General features: G+C 40.9%; 3 protein-coding genes across 5 annotated transcripts; 2 read left to right on the forward strand and 1 right to left on the reverse strand.

Moving 5' to 3' along the window:
• The first annotated feature begins 2,886 nt into the window (after window positions 1-2,886).
• LOC144705107 (SAGA-associated factor 29 homolog A-like) lies at window positions 2,887-20,043 on the forward strand. Of its 3 annotated transcripts, none has more exons than XM_078577639.1 (9): window positions 2,888-3,281; window positions 5,060-5,153; window positions 5,922-5,998; window positions 6,665-6,774; window positions 11,208-11,290; window positions 17,141-17,185; window positions 17,454-17,610; window positions 17,980-17,993; window positions 19,758-20,043. In XM_078577639.1, the coding sequence occupies exons 1-9, from the start codon at window positions 3,164-3,166 to the stop codon at window positions 19,861-19,863; spliced, it is 804 nt and encodes a 267-aa protein (XP_078433765.1). In that variant the 5' UTR covers window positions 2,888-3,163; the 3' UTR covers window positions 19,864-20,043. The 3 variants fall into 3 exon arrangements, with proteins under 3 accessions (XP_078433766.1, XP_078433765.1, XP_078433767.1); XM_078577641.1 differs by having other exon boundaries at window positions 3,156-3,291; XM_078577640.1 differs by lacking the exons at window positions 17,980-17,993; window positions 19,758-20,043 and adding an exon at window positions 17,654-17,878 and having other exon boundaries at window positions 2,887-3,281; window positions 17,454-17,580.
• LOC144705106 (uncharacterized) lies at window positions 11,301-13,728 on the forward strand. Its single transcript, XM_078577638.1, has 2 exons — window positions 11,301-13,190; window positions 13,532-13,728. The coding sequence occupies exon 1, from the start codon at window positions 12,080-12,082 to the stop codon at window positions 13,178-13,180; it is 1,101 nt and encodes a 366-aa protein (XP_078433764.1). The 5' UTR covers window positions 11,301-12,079; the 3' UTR covers window positions 13,181-13,190; window positions 13,532-13,728.
• A 4,707-nt stretch (window positions 20,044-24,750) lies between the features above and the next one.
• On the reverse strand, window positions 24,751-27,240 carry TFIIIA (transcription factor IIIA). Its single transcript, XM_078577637.1, has 6 exons — window positions 27,033-27,240; window positions 26,805-26,942; window positions 25,843-26,161; window positions 25,534-25,769; window positions 25,304-25,447; window positions 24,751-25,019 (listed from the first exon to the last, which is right to left on the reverse strand). The coding sequence occupies exons 1-6, from the start codon at window positions 27,228-27,230 to the stop codon at window positions 24,873-24,875; spliced, it is 1,182 nt and encodes a 393-aa protein (XP_078433763.1). The 5' UTR covers window positions 27,231-27,240; the 3' UTR covers window positions 24,751-24,872.
• Window positions 27,241-27,747: the final 507 nt, after the last annotated feature.

The raw sequence follows: 27,747 nt of genomic DNA on the forward strand, positions 1-27,747 counted from the left end.
AATTTTTCTTTAATTATTATTTATAGTATTGTATTTTGAAGTTATATATATATATTTTTTTATTAGGTCTTACTAGTCTAAAATTTCTTGTTGATTATTACAAGTGAAGGAACTTTTTGTAGGTTTCTGCAATGCAATGGACGATTGAACTTTCTGATTCTGATCGGTTCTGTTTTTACTTAGTTTATTTGGAACGCTCCATGATTAGAGATTATGTCAAACGCCTGTTTATTTCTGGGTACATCATGCCTATAACTTATAACGATAACAAGTTATCTAACCTAAAAAATAAAATTGACACTATCCCAAACCCTCTTGTCTACTTTACGTAGAACAAAATAAGACTGTTTTACTTTTGCAAATACATTATTACCGTAACAAATATGATTTAGTTTTCACAATCGTCTCTGCATCAATACCGGCATACGTCTATGTTTATGCATACCTTTGTAATAGAATAGTGTATTCTTATTAAATAATCAATTATCTCCCATGTGTCATCTATATGTTAATTTGTCTGTTTTCATCAGTGTATGATATTATTTGTACAATTTGTCATAAAATAGTCTAACTCGTATGGATACTTATTATCCTTTTTTACAAAAAATATAACATGATATTTTTTCTGTGGAACTTCTGGACCTATTTATTTATTCAATAACAATCCTCTGCTATCTACATGTTAATTGATGCAGTGGTGTTTTGTTATTGAGATATTTGACAAATTTAAGTTATCAAATATAACATAATAAGTTTGAAAGTTTCACTTACCAAGTTTATGATGATTGACTTTTTATTTTTCTTAACTTCTTGATCGGTTTTAACTTTTAATACATGGGTAAGGGATTTATTTCCTACGTCTAAGAGAAAATAATATAAATTTTAGTTACTACATGGTAACTAACCCATTCTCTCTCCTCATATGAGCAAGGCTCAACGTTCACTATCTAGTTTTAAACCCATTCTCTCTCCTCATAAGATTATTCCATTATTGTGTTTTTACGCGGCGACGGTAAGCAAGGAGCCATCCTATTAAAACATAAAGCAGATAATTTTCCACTTTTTTGAAATTTGAACTAAATGTTAAACTGTATGAACAATTGACTCTATGTGCCTATTTTTGTCCAATTTGGAGATTTTTCAAAAAAATCACGTATAAAAAAATATGTTAAAGGTGATTATTCATTAAAATATTTTTTATTGATTTTTTAATCAGTTGAAGATTATGAAGTATGTGGGTAAAAAAAATATTCGACTTGTTTTTTGCATTGAATAACTGTATATTAGCTCACACATATACATATTCTGAAAAATGAAGCATTTGATATTATTTATTTAGTGTTGAACTCATATAAATCTAGTGGTATGATAACTATAGATAAATATGATGATTATTTCCCTCCTGTATCTTCCAAAGGGAAACATATTCTTTAGAGTTGTCTCGTGGATCCACATGAAACTAATTGGGTTCTCTCAATTGATAAATACAGTATCATGCTCTAATCTAACTAGGGTTTGTGGTGGAGTAACCGGTCCACAATACATTGAAAATTTTAATGATCCCTGGGATTCTAGAAATTTACTGCTGGATTTTAAGGATTTGTAAAGTTGTTTTCAGCAATTTTTACACAACTGCTGAAACAAATTGTGTACATCCATGCCTTTTCCCAGCAAACAAATTATGACTATTTTCAACCAATTGACTCTACTGTATTTATTCCTAATGTGTACATCACTGTGGAGGTTTTCATCATGAGAGAGAACTTTTGACTTCTTTCTTATCACTTATGATTTTCTTCAACAATATGAGTGTTCTGATTTTTCTTACTCTAATGTCTACTGCACTGTGGGGTGTTCATCATTAAAGATAAAATTTTGACTATTTGGTCATCACTTGGGATGTTTTCAACAAACTGAGTGTATTGTTTTTTCTTCTTCTAATGACTACTGCACTCTAGGGGCTTTCATCATTAAAGATAACTTTTGACTACTTGATCATCACTCTGAGGGGTTGTTTAAATTCATTAATGACTTTCTCTTTCTCTGTGTTAGGTTAAAATAACCTGTAAGCTTTGTTAAGCAGTTAGGGTTTGGCGGTCTCGGTCCAATCAAGGTTTTTAGCAAAAACCTAAACCTTCCCTAAACTTCAGTCCTGTTCTAGTCCAGCTCTGACAGGTCCTAGTCTGGTCAAGTTGACTAGTCAATGTCAAAGTCAAAGTAGAAAATCTATGTTCATGGTTATGTTAAATATCCTTTATATCAAGTGGGTGCCCACGGGTGGTCAAATATATGATGGCTGAGCTCAATAGAAAATCAATGGTCAGGTTGACTAGTCAATGTCAAAGTCAAAGTAGAAAATCTATGTTCATGGTTATGTTAAATATCCTTTATATCAAGTGGGTGCTCACGGGTGGTCAAATATATGATGGCTGAGTTCAATAGAAAATCAATGGTCAGGTTGACTAGTCAATGTCAAAGTCAATGTAGAAAATCTATGTTCATGGTTATGTTAAATATCCTTTATATCAAGTGGGTGCCCACGGGTGGTCGAATATATGATGGCTGAGCTCAATAGAAACCTCTCCGTTGAGTTGGATTTGATATTTTTAGAATTTTAAAAAATATTAAATAAATATTTAATAATTTTCTCCCAGTTCTGGTCCAGTTTGACCAACCGGTCAGCCGTCAATTTAGGACCTAAATGTCCAATCCTTATGTCTCAAGGGTTTTATTCCAATTAGTGTAAAGTACAAGGTACATATAAAAAACAACGATGTCCGTATATACAATTTTCACTGTTCTGGTGTTTTCTTGCAACTAAAGGAGAACTATGGGTGAGAGGTGAAATGCGCAATATTTGATATCTAACCGCTCAACGACAAATGGAGTATGATTAAATTGCAAGAAGAATCGTTTGGAAGATCCACAGTTGCAGAGTTGCAGTCTACGATCGATCAATCGCGCGTCGTTGTTGTTCTTGGCGGTTTCCGAGAATGTTTGAATTCAAGCGGAATGATTTCTTGTTTGTTGAAAGTGACAAGATTTTGATCTGTGCAGTTCGTTTCGGCCTAACAAAGTAGCTTCGATGATTCTCTGAGTTGGGGTCAGTTCGCTTCCAGGGTTAAGCTTATCGCTGTTGTGATCTTAGGAGTGAGGTTAGAGGATGTCGGGGGTGGAACTGCCTGGGCTATTCGAGAAGGCAAAGGAGTTGGATCAACTGAGGAAGGATCAAGAGGAAGTGTTGTCGGAGATCAACAAAATTCACAAGAAGCTCCAAAGCAGTAAGCTGAAGTCATTCTCTCTCCTCGTTCTCGTTCTCGTTCTCGTAATCCATTTGTTGTGCTGAGTTTGCATTGGGAAATGTGATAGCGTGGGATGGAGAACGTTGAAATCCCCTTTGGGAAATGAATCTTTTGATATTCGATGGACATTATGTAGTAAAAGGTTGAAGTTGAGTGAGATTCATCGAATTTATATTTTTCCTTGTTAGAGGAAATGTTTCTGGTTCTATCCTTTGCCTGCAACCCGATGGATAAGTTGAATGTAGTAGGAATTCAACGTTTCGGAGTAGTTAGTTTGTTTCATCCTGAAAATTTTGTTCAATCTTCGAGCAAAAGAGGATGTCATCCTTCTCTCCTTGTTCTCGTTCTCATAACTTACTCGTGGTACTGAGTTTGTTATTGCATTGGGAAATGTGGCATCGTCAGACAGACAACATAGAAATCCCCTTATTTGCTCAGAAGGCCTCCTGTTTGAGGAAACATATTTTTTGATGTTCGTAGGAAAGTATATGGTGAAGTAATTAAATGAAGTAATGTATTCAAAATTTTGTATCTGTATGTCCTTTCTAGTTAAGGAGAGGCTTGTCTCATCCTCCAGATGTAGTTTAGTGTTGGCAAAAGATTTTCCCATTTTTTATTTTCCACTATTGAATTAATACTTATATTTCTATCCCTCGATTGCAATTCTATGGATCTTTTGAATTTATTTGTAACTTTTCCATTCCACGTTCCGGAGAATAAGCATGTGTTATACTCAAAATGCAGTTCAATGTTAGAGAACAATAGCACATTACTCCAAGCAGGGATTACTGTACATGTCGTAGAACGCTATGGCCCCTAATTTTTTCCTTCGCCGAAAGAGTTTCATTGCTTTGTTTGCCCAGAGAGGGGATGATCCCAAAAAAAATGTTGCTGGTTAAAAGTTGCATGATATGAGAGCTATAAAAAGATGGTCTCTGTTGGGACCGAATGGATTCTGACGAAAATAATGTGTGATCAATCAGCATAGCAAGATTCAATGGCAGAGGTTGGTCACTAAAATAGCCTTGAAGGATGGAAGCGACAAAGTGGTTCATGCCACTCTGCAAGTCCTTGAGTATTTGAACGATTCATCCTCATTAGTAAGATTGCAGGATATCTTTCAAAACACGCGAACCATTGGTTTAATGAGACTATGTTTAGTTTAAAATATGAAAATATAACCGCTGGAGTTTGTGCATTAATTGCATATCCTTTTTCTCAATCTTGTTCGCTTCTCCTATCTGTAGTCTTTGAGGATTTTGTACCTCTTTACTAGTTAGATTTAGAAGACACTTATTCGTCTGCGCGTGAAGTTCTAAAACACAGAAAACTAGAACACTGCCCAGATCCTCGATGGCAAATTTTTAAATCTTTAGATTGTTCACTTCTCTATTTTTTTAGTTTCAATTATAATGATCTCTAGCTGACCAAGACTTGCTTCTAAATTTCCTCAGCCAACGATACAATATTTTGTCGAGTGGAGTAAAATTTAATAATTATTTAGTATTAATTGTTGAACGATGAAAGATGAATAATTGTTTTCCATTTGCCCTTAAACTTGTCCATTTTTTAAACTGGATCACTCTGAGCTTGGTTGAATCTCTCTGGGAATAAATGCACCATGAAATGGTGGATGTGAGTTTGTTTTTAAACTTTAATTTGATATTTAAACCCTGAAGAGGTGGTTAAAAATCGTTTGCATTCTTGCTCTGTACATTAGAGCCAGAAATTCATTTTTTCTTGATTATGTCATCCAGCTCAAGACATGAACGAGAAGTCGTTGGATAACATGTTACTGAAACTGCGCACCTTATATGCTCGTGCAAAAGATCTGTCAGAGAGTGAAATAAGGTATGATTACTTCCTTCACTTCTGATTATCGTGCTCAGGTATTTTGTCTGCGTTGGAATTAAAACGGAATTTTCTCTTTAAGTGTTTTATTCAAATTTGTGAATGCAAAAATGCCATTTCTTGATTTCCATTCTTCCTTGAAGGATTTCTATCTAGCTTCATGGATTTGTGCAAAAGACAGCAACGGAACGAGAGATAGGAAAAATATGCCCTTATTTCTTGAAAAAATCTAGTTCTTTTGCATGTTCGATTTTGAGGTCAAGAGGAATCATATTTTCTCCCGTTTCAAGTTTTATTCCATTTTGTTTTGGCGCCAAATATTTCCTTGCCTCCAGAATCAAAAAAGGTGTTAAATGAACAACAGTTTGGTAACTAATATAATCACTTCGAATCTATGGAATAAATTTAATGTGTTTAAAATTTTGGAAGCAATCATCATACGTTGAGAAAACATTACACTTCTTGTTTATTCGATTATATTTTCTTGATATTATACATTAAACTGCATTACATAATTTCTTATGATTTCCTTATACATAAAATTATTTTCCTCTTTTAATTATGACATTATACATTGCCGTTCGTCAATCAAACAAAGCTATTATTTCTGTTTTAAGACCCAAAGACCTTCTTGAATAAGGTGTATCTCTATTTTAATCTGCCTGCTGTTTTTGTAAAATTAATTTGGTGCACTACATTCCTTGAAGTTTCAAAACTCCTCAAGTTTTGGTGATTTTCTTGACATTTAATTTCGTTTCTTGATTACAGTGCTTCAGGAGTATTAATCGAGCGTGTGGACTCTCTGTTGCAAACTGGGCTTTCCGCATCACAGAGAAAGAAGATTGGTAGGTTTTGTGATTTATGCCTGCAGTGGATTAGAATTTAATGTTCAGATTCTCAGAGATCAGTACTACTGCTAAATATGGATCTATTTTAAAATTCTTTTGTTTATCAGTCCATTTTGTTGCGCTCTAAATTCTACTGATGAAGTTTTATCCTGAGGAGTCTCTTGAAAGTTGATTATTCTTTGTCAGAAAGGTGATCTTTACTCTCAACACCAGCCTTTTCCCTCAAGATTCCTGTGCTTTAATCAGTATCTTTAATTAATTACCTCGTACTCATCACGCCAATCTTCCCGGATCTCATAATCAGCTCAGCGGAAAGATGATTAGCCAGGCAACGTGTTACAAGAAAATTAATGTGTAACAAAATCAAATAACATAGATGACATTGTCATATTTACCTTTCTTGAAGTAATTTTTTAAATAAAATAACGTATTTCTAGAAGTTTTTGGGGCCAGTTTCTTTTTTTCTGTTTCTGCCCTTAACTTTCATACCCAGACGCCTTAGTATTTCTGGCAGAAGGATTCTACCCACCTTTATCTAAAAGTTTTAAACCTGATTCTTAAGCTCATTAGTTTTTTGGCAGACGGATTCTTATTGTTTCTCTTTGCCTATCCATTGGATGTTCTTCTCATCCTCTGATACTTCTTCCTTTTGGTATTTTGTAGAAGTTGGCGAGCAAAAAAAGAGACGGATAAAGCAAGACTCAGACACATCAAGAATTCAGTCTGCAACTATTAGAAACCAAATAGATCCTAGCACTTTGATGGGGGAGCAGGTTTTTACCTCTATATTTTTCGGCTTTGTGATCATATTAAGGTAGAAATGGAGTTTTCTTGTTCTCTTTCAACAACTTTTCTTTTTTATGAAACTGGTAGCGCCCCAAGGGAATACTCCTTCCAGGGACAACTTCTGATGGTCTCGATGGCAATTCGAGGGACGGATTTGGTGCAGTCCAAGGTGAGGATGATACAAGGGAGTATCCACGAAGGGCTGATGCCAAGGTCGTAATGACGAGGAAGAAATGACCCAATGAAGTACAGATCCACTGATATAAAAATTCGAAAATACAAAACTTGAACCAAGAGGAATAATCTGAATGACATGAAAAGAAGAATAAGAACTTCTAATGAGTCTTTCTCTCTCACCTGTTGTCTCCCTCTTAGTCGGCGACTCTCTTCCTCAACCTATCCTTCACTTTCCCTCATATATGAGATAGGTGGATACTTTATGAGGGAAAAAAAAAACTGATGATAGTGGGTTCAATCATTAGACAGAGTCGCAGATATGCCTCTTGTCCTTAGAATTCAATATTATCCCGCTCTCCACCGAAATGGATAGTCTGACAATGCTATTAACGGAAATGTAGAAAATCTTGGAGTTGATCCAGACGGCTCCTCCTCCTTGGGAGCTCCTTCTCGATCTGGCGGTCCTCCCTCCTCAAGGTAGAACTCCTCCCTTCCAAGCCGACAGCAGAGTCGCGACCGCAGCTCCACCCTTCCCCTCTGAGAAATGAGGATTCAAGATCAAGAAATGATATCCCTTTACCTGGGAGACTCCTCCTTTATTTATAGGTCTATCCGGGAAGTTCCCGCCCAATTCACTTAGTCTGGTCAAACGTCCGTTGACCAGATCTGGTCTTCCTTCTTTGGTAAGTCTTGGAGTAGCGTCTATCACCTCATTGCGGTGCAGCCATATTGACCAGATCAGGTAAAACAGCCGTTCCCACTCCTACCCACTGGATACCCAGTACCGTAGAGAGTCTTAGAAGGCCTCCTCTAAGGAGATATCCACCACTGTCCTAAACTAGCTGGCCCTCACTGCCCAAGCGAATGGGCATTCAAAGAAAAGATGGGAGCACTCTTCTTCCTCCCATGTATGCAGCGCTCTCTCCCGAGACTTTTGGTAGCCATCTCTCTTCTTGACGGCCTGCGTCACCAATCTTTTTGTAAGGAGAAGCTACCCAAACAATCTTTTTGTACGGAAGATTTTTAGCTTCCATATGACTCATCATGCACTAATTGTTCACCTCATTTGTATGTATGCACCAACAACGAAGAAGGGTATGCGAGACCACATCCACCCATCTTGTGCCCCTGTCACAGATCGCGGATGTAGTAGGACCATAGCATCCTCTAATAATTCTACACCCTTTATGTTAACAAGTTGCCGGTGTACAGTGGATTCCACATTCCAGTCTAACAGTGGGGAACCACGACCCTAGGCATCCTCGCAAGGGCAAAGAACAGTGGGAACGCTACACTTAGTGGGCCCTGAGCTGATCAATTGTCTACCAAAAAGCAAAAAAAGGTGGATCGGTTGCCCAGATTGGCATTGAAAAATGTTAAGATTTGAAGAAATACTTGCCTCAAGCCTGCCAGACAACAAATGCCCCTCTACATGGTCTGTATAGTCTTTCAAGACCTTGATTGCCATATCGTCCTCTGATCCCATACGTCCGCCCGCCCATTTGGCTCTATTGATGAGGTTCATGTCGTGTGACTGTGACACCCTTATAGAATCCTCATCCTATCGAGGGGAAGTCTCGTCATGTTAGCCTACAATAAGGTCGTGCTCCCTTTAGGAGACATCCAAGAAGAAAGTAGCTTGAGTCATAAGTCTCCTCTCTCAATGTCTAAGTCCCCCCTCTCTCTTGGTGAACCCCATCTCTCGTGATCATCTCTTGCTTATTATTGTGTCTTCAGGCAGCTCGTTCCCAGTCGATCCCTGCCTCATCTGTTCGACGTCTCCTTGGATCACTCCTGTTTCTACTCTCCAACCCCGGGAACATCTACACCTTCTTGGAAAGCCCCTTTCCCTGATACGAGCCAACATCAAAGATCCTATCACACCCCTTAGCCCCCCTTGTTGACTGGTGTTCAGACCACATTCCAAGAAAAAAGGTCCTACCCCCTTCGCTCCTCCAACCTCTAGCCTTTCCATAGAAACCTTTTCATCAACCCTTCTAGGCTCTTGCTGACGCGAACAAAGAGCTTTGAGACTGAGAGATAGAAGATGGGAAGGGCTGAGAGCATTGATTGCAACAACACCAGGAAACCGCTGTTCCAGCTTGTCCCTGTGGTTATTCTTTGCAGTGGAGACATTCTTGACCTCCTTCACCGATCCCTCCATAAAGAAGGTTGTGCCATCAGCGTACTACTGTACAGTGATTCCAGCTAGGAAGCTTGGGGGTCTGAAACCCTTGTAGCAGATAGCAGGAGTAAGCTTAGGTCATGCTTATTGCAAGGGACTGCACGGATGAAGAACATCAGCGCTAGGATGTATCCCTGTCTGACCCCCCTTTGGAGTTGAATGCATCCTCACTCTGGCGCTGGTTCACCACTGAGTAAGAGTAACCTCTTTGCCTCCACATGATATCTGTGGTCTTATTTCTTGTCCACAACACAAGGATATGCTGTGATCACAACACTGTCTGTCAGCTGTCTCCCCAGAATGAACGAGGGCCAGAAGTGTCCGACAAGGCTCCAGATCATCTCATTTAGCTTGTTAGTTAAAACCTTCACTGTGATGAGCTATATAGAGCTAGACAATGAGATCGGCCGAAAATCCCCCATGTTGATGGCCCCTTGGAACTTTTGTGGCAGAACCAGATAGCCCTAGTAAATTCTCTGCTCCTTGGCACTTTGTCTTGACAATTTCCCAGAATGCAGCAAAGAAGAATATTAGAATGTCATCTAGCCCTAGGGCCCCTTCCACTTTCAGCTCCTTGATGATTGCCTTGACCTCTAAGAAGGGCATCACAAACTCTCATCGATGGCCGCCTTGACCTCGTTGTAGTGCAGCTATATTACATTAAGTGCAGAAAATGGCCGTCTCCACTCCTGCCCCTCGGATTTACACCATCGTCCCGTAGATAATCCCGAGAGGCCTCCTCTGAGGAGACATCCACCCATGTCCTAGATTGGCTGGCCCACACTTCCCGGGCAAAAGTGCATTCAAAAAAGAGATGAGAGCAGCCTTGTCCACCCCTCGTGCATGCAGCACACTCAATCATGACTTCCGGTATCTATCTCTTCCTGAAGCAGCCACCCAAATAACATTTTATTTTAGATGGATCTTTGGTTTCCAAATGACAAAGCACGCACAGTCAAGGTTCCTCCTCTGGTTGTTTATCTGATTCACTAATATGCGTCCCCTTTGGAGAAGGGTGTGTCAGACCAGACCCATCCATTGTGTGCCCTTGTCGCTGGCCGTAGATGTAGAAGGGATCGTAATATAGGAACGGGAGATGGTTATAAATAACCAAGCTGAAAATTAGGAAAGGGGGCAGTAAATTGTGGGTATGTTAACTTTCCCTTCCTCATTCTCTCTCTCCGATCTCTCGTTCTCTCATGTCCCCCTAGGTGTGACCTAGGGACTGATCTGTAGGTTACAAAGACAAAAATGAAGAATCGATTCAACAAAATACAGATCCTGAGTCCCAAAATGCAAATATCAAAAGAAAGAGTTTGAATGAAGAAATTCCACAATCAGGGGATCCTAATAAGAAGCCCTTTCTATCTGGTCGTCTTGGTAGTTGGTGTTCCCTGCCTCAACCCTGCCTCCACTTCCCCTGATGTATGCCAACCGTATGGTAATTAAGATACCATGCGATTAGTGGATACCGCGACTAGCGCTATGGTTGCGGCACTGATAAACTTATTTTTGGCCCTCGTCAATTACATTCTTCTTTATGTGTTATTCAATAAAGTGGGAAAGTAGGCATATTAACGATATCTAACATTTCCCCTATGTTCATCCTGCTGATGCATTCTCTTGGAAACTCAAATGGGTCTACATTCTGGTATTCAAATTCTAAGAATTCAAAGCTCCGACGTTCTCGTTTTTCTTGGTTATTTTGTCGAACCATTTAACCTATTGGGTAAGAGGCCCTTATGGTTTTCTGACGTGTGTACACTGGGTTGAATGGTTCATATTTTGTGTTCATTGGATATGTTCATGTCATAACTATACTTCTTATAGGTTTATGCATATGATTTAAGGTCAGACTGTTCTTTCCAAATTTTCTGTCTCCATTTCTGTGCCTCACAAGTAGGATCTGAAAAACTGGAGTGAAATGTTTTTGGTTATTTTACCGTTGAACATGAGAAGGATACCCCATAATTTCTTTGTAAGCCTACTCTAAATTTTAATATGAAGCAGCAAAGTTAAAATAAGAAATCTGAGTGATGAGGAATTGTTTTTTATCAGGTCGCTGCTAAGGTGACTGAAGATGCTGAAAAGTCTGAGTGGTTCATTGTCAAAGTAATGCATTTTGACAGGGAAGCAAAAGCGTAAGTGATGCACCCTCACTTTTGGGTGCTGAGTCATTTATTCATAATCATGGTGTATCATCACATTAGAAGATTGATCATGGGGTTAATGGTTTCTGGAAGAATATATGTTGACATTATTTACTCTTCTTTTCTATTCCTTCCCTTCTTAGCCCATTAAGGGCCCTATCTCTAATTAGCCCATTAGGGCTAACTATAAGAACACTTGTAGTCTCTTTGTTTTAACATCAAGTATTGTGTTTTTCTTGTTTTCATGGTATCAGAGCATAACCCTAATCCCTACCCCTAATCTCGGATTGGTCGTGGCTCTTCACGGCGGTGTTTCTCCAGCCTCCTGCGTCGCACGAAGGCTCTTCTTCGCACTGCACTTCTGTGCGCAGAGTCTTCTGCACGTGCGGCCGATTCTGCCGTCCGAGACTTCTTCGCAGAGCCTCCTTCTGCGCGGACATTCACCTTCGTGCTACAGATCCTTCACGCGGCAGATTCTTCACGCGGCAACTTCTTCGCGCGGCAATCTCTTCGCGCGGCTGCCTCTTTGCGCGAAGAATTCTGTGCTCTGGGGGTATCTCCTTCGTGCGGCAGACCCTGTGTGCGAAGAACTCTGTGCGCTTGGTGTATCTCCTTCGTGCGGCAGACCCTGTGTGCGAAGAACTCTGTGCGCCGGGTGTTTCTTCTTCGTGAGGCAGATCCTCTGCAGACAGTTTTCTTGTCTGTGCGATTATCCTGTCTGTGGGCAGAAGTCGTTGTTGTGAAGGCCGTCTTTGGATTCTCTATTTGAGTGAATTCACGATGTCTATGGAGAATCCTGAGGCTGGTGTTCGTCCAGAAACCCAGGCCCCTGAGGTGACGTCGGGATCTTCTCCATCCAGTCTTGATCGATCGCCTCCGACACCGGAGTCTTCTCTTGAGCCAGGAAATTGGTCCACTTCGCCTGGACCTTTCTCCTTGCCTAAGATGCCTCCGGATGGAATGTTCACTGGCTTCAACTTGCTCCAATGGCGCCAGTATGTTCAGATCACCCTTAAGGGTCGCCTGATGCGCCATTTGCTGGAAGACGGACCGCCTAGAACAGATCCCAAGTATTACGACTGGCTTGATGTTGAAGGGGTGGTTCACCGCTGGCTCTTAGACAGCATTTCACCCAACATCAAGGGTGAATTTCTGTCTCTCGAGTCTGCCCGGGCTGTGTGGGAAGCGGCCCTTGACAGTCACTCCAAGAAGCATAATATTGCCACACTATATGAGCTAGTACATCGGGCCGTAAATTTGCGTCAAGGGGACAGATCTGTCATGGAGTACAGCACGGAACTCATTTCTCTCTGGAATGAGATCGATCACTACATGCCTCCAGACCCTCACTCGGTGGATCGAAAGTACACTCTTCAACTTCGGGTTTTTCAGTTCCTTATGGGGCTTAACCCGGAGTATGAATCTCTATGGGCTCAGCTTATTCACCGGGAGAAGGGACTTACGTTCAAGGACGCGCTTCGTAGTGCTCGGATTGAAGAAGCTCGTTTCCAGCAGACTCAGATGCCGGCTTCGGTTTTGGTCGTACAATCGTCAGCCTCCACTCGTCCTCCGATGATGACTACGTCGAATGGTGCTTTGCCTCGTCGTGCCTCCACTCGGACAGAGGATTCTCCTAAGGACGATCCTTCGCTTTTCTGCAACTACTGCAAGAAGCGCGGTCACTCCAAGGAGACTTGCTTTAAGCTTCAACGGAAACGCATGCAACAAAGTAATCTTGCTACTGTCGCACCGTCTGTCGGTCAAGTGCCTATGCCGCATGGTCTTCTTCCAACAAATGCTTCGCCTGCCAGCTTCACTCCTGAGGAAATGGAACGTCTCCGGCGATTGCTTGACCCCTCAGTCGTGGGCTCTTGCTCCTAAGCCCACGCAGGTATGTCCACCGTTCTTCCTACACCTCCATCCAATTCTGGGAATCCTACTTCATCCTCCACTTGGCTTCTTGATTCCGGTGCCACTGCTCACATGACACCTAATCCACGAGCTTTTGTGACCTATGAACCAGTTTCTGGCTCTTCCAAAGTGAAAACTGCCTCCGGTGATCTTCTTACTGTTGCTGGCATTGGTCATGTTGCTCTTTCCTCTTCTATACATCTTTCAAAAGTTCTCCATGTTCCTTGTCTTGCTCATCATCTTCTTTCTTTATCCAGCCTTGTCCGTGATCTAAACCAGGATCTTACCTTCACTCCTACTACCTGTTTTTATCGTGATAAGGTATCGGGGAAGAAGATTTCCATTGCTGAGGAGCATGATGGCCTCTACCTTGTTCGATCTTCTTCGTCCTCTCTTGCTGTTGCTGCGGCTGCTGTTTCCTTGTCGGCATCTCATGAGCGTTTGTGGCTTCTCCATCGACGTCTCGGCCACCCGTCTTTTGATACCCTTTATCGTTTATTTCCAAAACTATTTCAAGGTCATGCTGTTGACCGCTTTGTGTGACGATGTTGAGTTTCTAAACATCATCGCATTACTCGATCCTATTTCCTCTTCTCATTCGACGAACCCTTTTTCCCTTATTCACACCGACGTGTGGGGACCAGCCCCTGTTCATAGCACTTCCGGCGCTCGGTGGTTATGTATTTTCATTGATGACGCTACTCGTTTCACGTGGGCCTATCTGTTAAAGAGTAAATCAGATATATCTCTCGTTATTCCCCAGTTCTATTATCTCATTCAAACCCAATTCTCTACCTCCATTCGTCGCTTCCGCTCCGACAATGCCAGAGACTATGTCAACTCCACGTTAACCAATTTCTTTCAACAAAAAGGCATTATCCATGAAACCACTTGTCCATACACACCCCAGCAGAATGGTGTTGCTGAAAGAAAGTTTCGTCACATTTTTGATACGACTCGGAGCCTCCTGTTTCACATGCATGTGCCGAAGTATTTTTGGGGCGAAGCCGTTCTTACCGCCATTCATCTCCTCAACCGCCTTCCATCTCGTGTCCTTGATTTTTCTACTCCTATTGATCGTCTCCAGCATTTCTTCCCAAACCTTTCTCTTCGAACCAATCTTCTCCCGCGTGTTTTTGGGCGTGTTTGCCTTGTACCTAACCATCATCTTGGCCGTGACAAGCTTGAACCTCGTGCTCTTCAATGCATATTCGTCGGCTATTCTCCCACCCAAAAGGGCTATCAGTGTTATCATCCGCCCTCTCGTCGATTTATCGTTACAAAGGATGCCACCTTTGATGAATCCACCCCTTATTATCCTTCCTCTTCTCCAATCTCATCCTCTTTACCTCCGCAACCAGATCCTCTTGAATTCCTTATTCTCCCTCCATCATCTACGTCTCCACCAGCGTCTATTCCTTCTCCTCCGGCTTTCCCCGAAGCGTCACCACGTCCTCTCCCCAAGGATATCTCATCCTCCGTTCCTCTGCCAACACCAGTCTCAGATCCTCCTGTTCCTTCCTTGGATTCTCCACCTGTCCTTACTGAGGATTCATCTCTTGCTCCATTGACTCATCCCGAAGCTACTCCATCGGATTCATCTATTCCTCCCTCTGGTGTTCCTTTACCTATCCGCCGCTGTCCTCCAGAAAAACGGTATGGTCTCACCCTCGCTCGTCGAAAACCTCGTGTTACTTCCACTTCCACAGTCCCCTCATCCTCCTCAAACAATCCTCCAGACAATTCTTCATTAGCCCTGGTGTCCTGTTCTCACCAGTCACCATTATATCCATTAGCAGCTTCTATATCATCTCATCGCCTCTCCACATCCTACCATGCTCTTCTTACCTCCCTTGACTCTATCTCACTTCCGAAGACGGTGGACGTTGCCCTATCGCTCTCTCATTGGCGTCGGGCTATGGAGGAGGAGCTCCAAGCACTTGCTCTGAATGATACATGGGATCTGGTTCCTCTACCACCGGGCAAGCACTTAGTTGGCAGCCGTTGGGTTTATGCTGTAAAGCAAAATTCCGATGGCTCTATTGAACGGCACAAGGCACGTGTTGTGGCGCAGGGGTTCACACAGCAGTATGGCATTGATTATCAGGAAACGTTTGCTCCTGTAGCCAAGATGAATACTGTCCGGATCCTCTTGGCGTTGGCTGCAGACCGTGGCTGGACATTGCAGCAGTATGACGTCAAGAACGCTTTTCTTCATGGTGACTTGACTGAGGAGATCTATATGGCCTTACCTCCTGGGTATGCCTCCTTAGTCCCGTCTACACCGAGTTCCGTTGTGTGTCGCCTGAAGAAAGCGTTGTATGGCTTGAAGCAATCTCCTCGTGCTTGGTTTGGCCGTTTCACCATGGCCATGAAGCGCCGCGGATATCGCCAGTGTAATGGAGATCACACCCTCTTCTACCGTCATTCCAGTCAGGGGGAGTTGCCATTCTCCTTGTATACGCGGATGACATTATTATCACGGGTGATGATACGGAGACCATTGCTCAGCTGGCTACTTATCTATCTTCGGAGTTTGCTATTCGTCATCTTGGCCCGTTACGGTATTTTCTTGGTATTTAGGTGGCTTATTCTTCGAGTGGGATTTTAATCTGTCAGCGGAAATATACGGTGGACCTTCTTTGTGAGCTTGGAAAGGAGGACTCCAAGCCTATTTTGACGCCGATTGATGCAAATCATCGACTTGGTGCTGATGAGAATGAAGATCTTGCTGAGCCTGGGCAGTATCGAAGACTTGTGGGAAAATTGATTTATCTCACCCACACACGTCCCGACATTGCATATTCAGTGGGTGTTCTTAGTCAGTTTATGCAAAATCCTCGAATGAGCCATCTTCATGCTGCCCATCGCCTTCTTCGTTTTCTGAAGGGCACGATTGGCCGTGAACTGTTGTTCCGTCGTCACAGTGGTCTTCGCCTAGAAGTCTACACTGATGCAGATTATGCAGGGTCTGTGGTTGATCGCCGGTCTACCTCCGGGTATTGTACCTTCTTGGGAGGCAACCTTATTACTTGGAGGAGTAAGAAACAGAAGGTGGTATCCCGATCCAGTGCTGAAGCTGAGTTTCGTGCCCTTGCGCATGGTCTTTGTGAAGCACTTTGGATTACCAAGCTCCTTCTTGAGCTGCAGTGTCCGGTTCCTTCCCCTGTTTAGCTGTTCTGTGACAACAAATCGGCTATCAGTGTTGCTCATAATCCCATCCAGCATGATCGCACGAAGCACATTGAGATTGATCGCCATTTTATTAAAGAGAAGCTTGAGTCGGGAAATTTCTGTACGCCATATGTTCCGTCAGCTGATTAGCTTGCAGACATCTTCACCAAAGGGCTTCTTGCCCCTAGGTTTGAGGAGCGCTGTGTCAAGCTGGGTGTGGAAAACATCCACGCTCCAGCTTGAGGGGGAGTGTTGACATTATTTACTCTTCTTTTCTATTCCTTCCCTTCGTAGCCCATTACGGGCCCTATCTCTAATTAGCCCATTAGGGCTAACTATAAGAACACTTGTAGTCTCTTTGTTTTAACATCAAGTATTTTGTTTTTCTTGTTTTCAATATATTTGTGTAATGTACGTCTTTTTTAAGATAAAAATTGTCTTGAATTCTGCTGGTTCAGTGTTTTGAAAATAATCAAGTTCATGCTCATATCAATGTTTAGTTTCAATTTTTATGAAAAAAAATGGCACTATCAGCAGAAGAAGAAGATTCTCATTGCTTGTGGGAAATGATATTTCCGTAGGAAAAAAAGCACTATCAGCAGCAGCCGCAGAAGAAGAAGATATTATATTTCTTTTTTATTTTATTCGCCTTAGCCTGCATATAATCTCTACGGAGGATTTTTTTTTTTGCATAAAGTTTGAGAAAAAAACATTGTGCTTTTGAAGTGTTTAATTCTCTTTCTTCTATTCTATCAGGTTTGAGGTTCTTGATGAGGATCCTGGGGATGATGAAGAGCCAAAGTACATTCTCACATTTGAACTCTATTTGCTTTGATAAAACATTTTTTGGTAGCTGATGTCAACGTTCTCATTTAGTTGAACTCATGGAACTTGCCATTATCTTCGGTTTATGCTTCCTGATGTTTTAATAAAAAAAAACTTGTAAAATTTAACTTGACCTACCGGTTTTAGTTTGCATTTATTAAGTCAATTTTCTTAAATTTGGATCAATAGGGATATCCATTCAAAACAAACTATTTCACTTGGTTTAGTGTTTTTGAATTTTCAGGAGATATAAGTTACACATGTCTCGAATTATTCCGTTTCCAAAAAGAGGGGACATCTCCAATATCCCTGATTATCCATCTGGAAGGGCTGTACTGGCAGTTTACCCTGGGACCACGGCTTTGTACAAGGCAACAGTTGTTCCGAATCCTAATAGGAAGGTGAAAGCTTGCATCTCATTCTTACAGTGCATTACCTATGCAGATCCCCATGATCGAAGAGGTCTCGTTTGAAGCTGCATAAAGCGTTAAATGTTTGGAAGAGAGTAAAGTCCATTCGAGAGTTTAGGGGTTTGAATCGATTTCTTTTTTCCCAAAATGTGCCATAAAAAAGTTACGGCTTCCAATTTTCGTTAATAATTTTTTCCTATGGTTTCTTATTAGCATTGGCATTACGGATAATCATCCAATGAAGATATGATTCCGTGCATTTTTTTTGGAAGCTTTTCTTCATATAACGTACTGATTGTTATTGACTTTGGTGATCTCTGTGTGTTTGGGGGCCTCTTCAACTTGTACTCGACATTGCAGAAGAAAACTGATGAGTAAGTAGTGTTCCTGATTTTTTTTCTCCTTGAGATAGTTATAATCCTAAACTAAAAGGACGATTTGAATTCGTTTACCAAGTTTTTCTGGGGACCAATGTAAAACTCATTGCTTTATCATCATCTCTTTATTTTTTTCTTGTAAACAGATCCCCAAGACAGGAGCATCCTAAAAAATCGACTGATTATCTTAAACCCTATGCATTAAACCCTGACACATAATCCATTAAAAGAATTCCTAAGCCCTAGATCCTTAAGTCTTTTTACGTAAGAATTTAGGATCTGTAACCTCCCTAAACTCTTACGATCTACAGATGTGAAGACAAATCAGGGGCCTTTTTTTAATCTCTGCAAATAGTCCTAATTTTGCCATCTCCAAATACTGTACATGTTTCAATTGATTACTTATTTATACTCTTCTACATACCCCAGAAATCTTTATCAGCATTTCAGATTTCATCAGGAGGGTGTGAAAATACTTTAGTATGGCCATGTTGTTCTAATTCTTACTGCTTTTAGTGAAAAGCGTATTTCTGTTATGGACTAGAACAACGTAGTCTGTTGTAATGAATCTCGAAATTCTGGCTCAAATGGTAATGATCAATGAAGATATGTCAAATTCCAATAGGAGAAATGATATTCCCATAGCTTCAGATTCAGAAAGGGAAATCAAGAACATGTTTTACAGCGATAGGTGTGGGGAAGAATGAGAGAATAGGAATTAGAGAAGGGATTCAGATTTGAGAGAGTACAACTGGAGACACTGGATCAGTGACCTCCCTCTGGACGAAAGGATCTCTCAGCTCCAGCCAAGTCAGGTAACTGCTTCTTGGAGATTCAAAAAAGTGATCCCACCAAAGTAGATCTCCTCTTTATATTGAGTGATAACTCGTGATAAGGATCTTATCATCTGTCCATTTCATATTATGGAGGTTGACATTTCTACTTTCAAAATATGAGTACATTTTATTTAGGCTCGTGTACTCACCTCCGCATACTTCCAGGTCATTTTGCTCGGATAATCCTCCAATATATTGCAAAAAATTTTAAATGGTTTTCACATGGTTTGCATCATTATCTTGAAATCCTTCGCATACTGTGTTACATCTCATACTGGTGTTCTGAAACGCAATTCCCTCATCTTCATGTTCCAAAAATTTTGCTCTTATCAGTAATATCCAATAGTGTTTGGCCAATCCAGGATGATGATGATGAGTGGACGATGACCCTGACAGTGTTGAATCATTATTGTCCTCATTATACATCAAAACCATCAGATAACGAACTGGTCATCATCTCTTCATCATATTTCAATTGTGACAGTTACATCTGTCAGGTGAAAGTGACAGAAATGCCCATAGTATGAAAAATGACTGAAATTCCTCTACATATGACTCATTCTGTATCGTCATTCGTCTTATACCAAAAAAGATGGCAATGGCAAATTATCGTCATCATCCAATTGTGTCAGCATCATCTCATCATCATCATCTTGTAATTGTCTCGGTGTTCACCTGGTACGAAAAAAGGATAACGATGATGGATTTGTCATCGTCTGCAAACCTGGTTATCCAGGGGATTAAAAACATCCATTCATTCATTTCATCTTCAAGAATTCCACTAGCTTGTAACCACCACAGAAGTTAACTTGGGTCGGCAGCTCTCTATGCAAACTTTTTTTATAAAATCCTGCCACTTGAAGTCTTATAGAAACTGATCTCCAAAATAATCCATTTTTAAAAAACAGATTATGGTATTTTGCAGCTACCTGCTTGAGTTTGACGATGACGAGGAAGAAGATGGGTCTTTGCCCCAGCGAAATGTTCCATTCTACAGGGTTGTCCCTTTTCCGGAGGGCCATCGTCAATAACTTTGGAAAGGGTATTTATCAGCTCTTCACTTCCACGACGCATTTTAACTTAGTTTGCATCTCTAAAGCTTCTATGGAGATGTGTATTTATCCTAACCATGATTAAGAGCTTCACGACAACGGTAATGGTTTGTCCGTGCCATGCCTTTTGTATATATTAATAATGGTTTATTGTCTTAATCTCCATATGCCACCCAATATTCCATCTCTACTATTTTATTTTTTGTCATACATGGAAGCCCATCTATGCCAGTATACTGATATCTACACGATTCATGGTGGAATCAGATTTTATCTTTTGTAGAGGTCTCAACTGTAGGGGAAGAACTGTGAGAACATGAACTCTCCAGATGTAGTTATGATTTCTAGGTTGACATTAGTTTACTTTAACTAGGATTTTTTTTTTCAGTTTCCCGAATTCCTAATAAAGCATCTATTTGCCAAAATAAGTCCATAAATGGTATGATTTACAGTGACTTCTCGAGGAAACTGGCATGAGATATATAAAAATGGTGGGCCCTAGAAAGCTAGAAAGGTTATTGACCTTAGAAAAAAAGGAAGCTTGCACAAAAAACATCAGAAGCAAAAAGATGAAAAGTAACAAATTAAAAGACAGTTTTACATAAGGTAAAATCCAAGTATCTGCAAATCAAAAGACGATTTTGCAAGTTTTTGGTCATTAATATCGAGAAAGTTAATAATTTATGTCAATGAAAATTCCTTACGCATTATTGATTGTCTACCCAGCTACTAAGCTCTAGTGTCACGCGTTCAAATCCCGAGCTGGGACAAATGTGCGAATTTGGCCCGTGCGGGGCGCAGTGCTCGAAGCAGAACATTGAGGAGCCTTACTCTTGCAGCGAAAGTCTTTTGCAATAGCTTAAGTATGCATAGAAGGGGTTAGGGGAGAGGGTGGGGACTCAACTCCATTAGGGAACTGGATCATTGCATTGTTATCATAAAGAGATTATATCGTGGTAATAAACATTACATGATGGAAGACGAGGGATGATACAATACTAACGAGACGAGGCACAATGCGCCTTGGTAGTGTCGATCTTGCACTTTGAGGCATGCCGCTGCACGCGCGTGTCTGTCATCCTTGTTGTTGTGCGTGCCCCAGGGATGGGCGCCGCGCGCCCCTGCGCCTGGCGATCACACGTGCCACCCCAGCCTTGGCGATCACACATGCCACCAACACCTGTGCTAACACTCATCGCGCGCAGACCGCGCGATGTCGCTGCATTCGGCGCCTCAAACTGGGCATTGTGTGCCCAGCTCCCCGCAGGGGCGCCATGTGCCCCGCGCCGTCTTAGCGCTCTCTGTGAGCCAATGTCTTAGTCTCATGGTGGGATGTTTCCCGCCCCGCGCACCGCACACGCGATCTGTGCGGTGCGCGCGCGTGGCCGCGTGGCTCACCCGCATGACTCCGCGTGCAGTGCGGCGGCACTGCCGCCCAGCTTGCGTGCCCCCCCACGCATGCGCGCGGTGCTTGGCTCCCGCGCGCGCGCTTGGTGGCCCTCACACTCAGCACGTGCGGGCCTTCCCTGATCCACCGCGCTTGAGTGACGACGGACACTCACACCATAAGGTCGATGGCCTAAAAGATCAGGGTTGGACGTTGCCGTCCATAGTGCGTGTTGTGACATCACATTGAGAAACTCAGTCTCCAAATCATGAGTCCCATAAAAGGACATGTCCCTACAATTAGTTCTCAGACCTCTGTGCAGGGATGTCGCATACTTTGGGGCCTTACATCTAGTTATAGCCCAATATGGATGTAACCTAGATATGAGCACTATGCATTAAGTCATGGTGCTCAGATGATATAGCTGGGTCATATAGGTTTATTTATTATAATATATAAACATTAATAGTAATGTTTACATACATTAGTTGAATAACCAAAACATCTCTAAATTGAAGATCTTCAGTGAACTACATACCTAACTTCTCAAATTATTTTATTTTCTTAAATTCTCTCTTAAGTTCCTGGAACAAAATTATCAAATAGTCCTCAAAAAAATATTTTACTCTATTAGTCCTCACAATAGACATAGAGATTGAACTTAGAAGTTTCACTCTATTTTCCAAGGAGGATATATCAAGTAATAAAATCTAAAAAAATACTAATCTTGAGCGTAATATAATTCTAGATTTAGTTATTATGTGAACATGTGAATGATACATTACCTTAAGACTTACTTGATTGTTTGTGTAGTAAATTTCTACCTCAACTTTACCATTTTTTGTGTAGCAATTCCATTTTGGCCTTGTCCCATAAAAATATTCCTATTCTAATAATACCCAAGAACGATATCAAAGTAGGTAAAATAATAGTATTGTCTAGTCCCTCCCATATGATGGATACACACGATTAAATAGTCGTTACTGTAAAGACACTAAGAATAAATGGTGAGTGCTCCTTTGACTTAATTGATCCGTATGACTCTGAAAATGGTATTATACCTAAAATCAGTCAGGTTTTTTTTGGTATTTATACATTCAATACTAACGACTCATTGTGGATGGAAGCAGTCATTTTTTGACAACGACTTATGAGTCTCGACCCATGATGCTTTAATCACTTTTAGCTCAAATGTAGAAAGAAGTCCAGTAAAATTATTGAGTGGTCAATATGGGATTGTCTACCTTTGGTCCAAGAGGAGATGACTCAAGGATGAAGATTTAGTTGAAATCCATTTCCATAGTATTGAAAATTTCACTGGTATTCTCTTGTGATTTTTCCCATGTATCAGTTCTAACAAAAATAACTGATTAGTTTTTGACGGTTAACCCTAAGTCATTTGGAAGTTTGCACGAGTAAAGGATTAGGCATACAAAATAACTAATTACGGTAAAGGTCTCATGAGGGATCTGACATACTAGTCTGTATCTTCTTAAGCACGATGTGTAGCTGGGACCTCATGGCTGGAACGTTAATTTCTCGATTATGTGGAATCGATCTTTGATTAATTAATGTATGTCTTAATATAGTTGATTAATAAGGTTGGCCAAGAAAAGTTGTTGGGCTATTAAAGTTATTAACTGTACCAATACATGCGCCTAGAGGGTCACATACATAAGATTTGTTGACATTCGAACTTATACTTTAGCGAGGAATAAAGATGCCACGGTCAGGGAATGTTGGGATTAGGCTTGGGTCCCTATGTTGACAGAAGCTTTATCAGAGCCATGGTTTGGGGAGCTGATGGAGCTGCAAGAGTCACTTCTACCTTTCAGACCGGTAGTTGATTCCCGTGACAGCTGGATATGGCGGGGGTCGTCCTTCTCGGTGAATGATGCATATTTGAAAACCTCTCAGAGGAACAGCTCGAGACGACGAGACGACCAGTTAGGCTTGCCATATGTTGATGACATGCAAAGTCCCCCTTAAAGTGCGGTTCTTCAGTTGGTTGTTGAGGCGTCGAAGGCTGGTCACACGAGTCTATCGACGGAGATGGAGCCCTGCGGCTCCCATTTGCTGCCCTATGTGTGACAGGGGAGAGGAAAATTGCTCCCACCTGTTCTTCACATGTCAATTCGCACAGGGCGTCTGGGCATTGCAGCATTTACCAGGGGTGGATATCTCCTCGGACGAGGCCTTTTGGGCTTCAGTTTCTGACGGGAGACATGGAAGCTGACTTGATTGGGACCGATTGCTCGCAGTGCTCTGGAAGATATGGCTGCATCGAAACGAGGTAGTGTTTAACGGGAGGGCGGCTTCAGTAGAGAATGCCGCTCAGGATGTGGAGGCGCATAAAATTTTTTGGGGTGGAGGGAGAGGATAGCCTATTTTGAGTTTGATTGTACCTTGTTTGTACAAAATCTTTATCGTTAATGATAGCAGGTAGGCCACTGGTGTCCGGTGGTCTTCTTTATTGTTAAAAAAAAATCCACTGTGAAACATTTTTCCTATGGACTTTTATGAAAAAATAGAGCAGGAAAGTCTTTTTTTATTCCCATGAGAAACATTCTGGAGTACACTCCGCTCTCTTATCTTTCTCTTCCAAGTGCTGCTTTTGGTGAGACTGGATGGTAGGGAAATCCATTCAAATTTTTTACTATACAATTTTGTGAGAATGAATAGGATATCTATCATTCAAAAAGACTGTGTGATACGTCTAGAGGCCAGACATATGAAAGGGATGAATAGACTCATATGAGGAATCCATGGATGTGCAAGTTGTAACATGCCAAGTGATGTGATCATCTTTGATTGTGATTTTAAGATGCACTTTGGATTTATGCTTTTGCTGCACAATAAAGTGGATCAATATCGTATTCATTTATGCTTTCCACTTTCCAATTATGGTTTCAGATCAAGTGGATCAAGGCCATGAATCCCACAAAAATAACATTGTCGATCTCTTATATTGTTCATCAATTTCAAATGGGTCTAATGGATAATCAAAATTTGAGATGAGTGGCCACTGAATTGGCTTTTGAATAGTTATATATATGTTCTTCTAAGAACCTTGTGGGATTGAAATTAAAATTTTAAACAATTCAATACGTATTCAGAACTTCATAATGATGAAGTAAATATAGTTTCTTGCTAGTGCAAAACTTTCAGATATATCAACAGTGTAACTGAGATGCATCAGTAATAGTTTGATTCAGTACACCAGTAACATTAATTACTAATGCATCGATTATCACGAAGACCATTTGCATTGTAGTGACATTGTATTCCACAAAAGGATTACCCATTTATCGAATTAAACTATTTCCAAGAATAGGCGTCGCTATTTTTTGGAAATGGGTAATGAGTTCTCAGGAACAAAATAATATTTTACACACTTCAAGTTTTCCTCTTCCCAAAAAATTATTGTCCGACCACCAGCCTTATCTATGGTATATCAACTACACAAAAAACAGTGCAGGTTGGTATTCTTCTTAATGCACTATATAAAAACTTTACATACTGTTCTGGGAGATATAACCAAGATTCTACACAGACCCAGCGATCAAAAACTTACATGAAGAGAGCATATTTGAGATCCTATTCATGGACTTTCATCTTCTTTGGAGTTGATATCGCCAGGGGCGGCGGCAATTCTCTTCCTCAGCAACGAACCTACAGGCAACACCTTTCTCTTCTTGCCGCCTCTCGGCCTAGAAAGGATTTGCTCATCAACCGCCAGAAAATCTCCCTGAAAATAGAAAACATAAATCAAGAGACAAGTCTGGGATAACAGATGAAACCATTGTAAGGTAAGCCAATATTGATGCCGAAGACGAGAAGACAAGGAAGAGCAGTAGATTCGTCATCTGAGACGAAATCAACATCGTCTCCTGCCCACATCGATGACAAGGAAGACAATTGTCTTCTAACCACCTCAATTAAATGACAATTAACGAAATTGACATCGTAATCGTCTGAATTAACCATTGTTCTCAAACACTGGTTACCTATATAATAGAAAGTAGTAGCTACCTCGGCATACGAGTGGAGTCCAGATTTTTCATGATTATCTCTCACGTGCTTGTAAGGAAATCTCTGGCCACAACCGGGAAATCGGCACATGAAGGGCCTCAGTTCAAGATGGACAGCCTTTATATGCTTGACGAGATTCGACTTCTGCACAAGATAATACCAATTATAACTTAAAAACTATTAAACTAAACAGTTATATGAGTCAATTAAAGATATTTGCAGACTTTTACCGTGACAAATGTGTGGAGGCATCTCGGATACGGGCACTTGATTTTCTCCCCAGAAGACTCTTTGTCATGGATCCGCACGTGCCGTTTGAAATTCTTCCTCAGCTGCTGAGACCCACAAGTTGAGCACTGGACGTAACGATGGCAGGTTCGCACGTGTGCATTAAGACACTCAACGCTGCTGAAGTGTTGCATGCAACCCGTCTCCATGCAGATCACATCCACGTAATCGAGTTTGACTAGATTAAAATTACCCGTCAGCTGAGAAATCAAAACCCTAAATTCAACGGTCATGATTGAAGATAGATATACCGTGTGAGTTCATGTGCTTCTTTAACTGTGAAGGGTACTTAAAACTCTTTCCGCAGTCTGGCTCAGAGCAAATATGGCGTTTAATGGTTTCAGTTTGAGCATCACTAGAGCTGCAATCATCAACATCATCCACATCATTCTCATCATGATGATATTTCTTCGTATGTCCCTGCAGGTTTTCTTCTGAGGCAAACCGACGACCACAAAGATTAACTGAACATTCAAAGATTTTCTTTTCATGATGTTGCAGATGGCGGACTAAGTGATCTTTCCTTCGGTAGCTGTTGTGGCAACCTTCAATTGGACATACAAATGGCCTCTGCAATGATATGGTGGATGTTAACTATATTGAAAATTGTATTAACTCAAGAATAAAAATAAGAAAAATAACATCTGCCCATCACGCGATTAACTTTCCAGTGAACAAACCTCAGTAGGGCAACACGTGAATGAGGCCCGCTTGATGGGTCTTCGCAGGAGGTCCCCCACCCTGCTACTAATCCGGTCAAGGTCGGAGATGCAGCCTCTGGCATTTTGGAGTTCTATAAATGGGATCCAATGCTTCACGCCAAATGTTTATTTTTTTCATAATTATCATCATGAAAAAAAAAATCCTGCAAAACCAACTTCTTATGACGCAATAGAACGATAAATAAGTTCTCTCGGATCCGATGACCGAGTAATCAGCTGGTTAAACACGAATGAATGAGCTAAAATTGAGCGATGCCCATGTTCAAGGGGTTAAATCGACCAAATTGACGGAAGACATAGCCCCCGATTTCGACCAAATTCATGGAAAACCTTCTTCTTGACCCCCATAGGAACGATATAAAACTTTATTTGATCCGTAGACCGTGTAATAAACTAGTTAAAAACAACGGATTGAACAAAAATAACGTGATTCCCATGTGTCTGGGGTTAAAAGGAGCACAAAAATAGCAGAAATAGTCAATGATAACGACCTCAAGGGAATGACTCTGCATATGCTGCCTCAGGTAAGCCGGTTTCCGGAAGCTCGCGCTACATTCGGTACACTTGTACTCCGAGCACTTCTCCTCGCTTCCGCCGTCGCCTAAATATCTCCAGAGCTCAGGCTGGTCCTGAAATCATATATCGATTACTTCCGAAACAACACAAAGAACATCGATTTAGCACAGGAATGAATCAAATTCAACGGTGCTTGATATCACCTGATGGTGGGAGATCATGTGTGACATGATTAAGGATCTCTTTGATCGGCTGACGCCGCAGAAGTCGCAAAAATACCTACGAACGCCTCTGGAACTCGAAGATAATGAATCCACTTCAATTTCTTCCACCATTTCGTAACTGTTATCGGATGACACCGCCGAAGAGCTACGATCGCCGCTCTCGCCGCGGCTAGACATTTGCCCTAAAATTTTCTGTTCAAACCCTAATTCTGAATTCTAAGAAGTTTATATAGTACAACATATGAAATATTGGGCATTAATGGGCCTATATTGGGCCTTAATGGGCTTGATATTGGGCCTTGGCTAATTTGTTTAGAAGGATTGACAATAAACTTTGATGAAAGTTTTTTAATAACTTATTTTTATTCATCTTATAAAACAATTAAAGAGATAAAAATCTTCCTTGATCAATAATAAACTGAAGGAATCTATATCAAAGTGTATTTTGAAAATTAACACCCTCTCACTTGTCAGTTAAAATGACCCTGAAAAAAATATGTATACTTGTTTCTTTAAAATAAATATTGCTGCGACATTTGCCTAGATTTTTTTATAAATGTGTATGGAAACTAGTGAAATACAAATACTTCACTTTGAAACAATGAATAAGAACTTACAAGTACTCTAGTGTGACACGTTTATATCAAATTGGAAATGTCTCCTAGCATTATCTAATTTTCATTAAATTTCTGAA

Source organism: Wolffia australiana, chromosome 7 (genome assembly GCF_029677425.1).
Source record: "Wolffia australiana isolate 7733 chromosome 7, ASM2967742v1".
In the NCBI taxonomy this organism is placed as follows: domain Eukaryota; kingdom Viridiplantae; phylum Streptophyta; class Magnoliopsida; order Alismatales; family Araceae; genus Wolffia; species Wolffia australiana.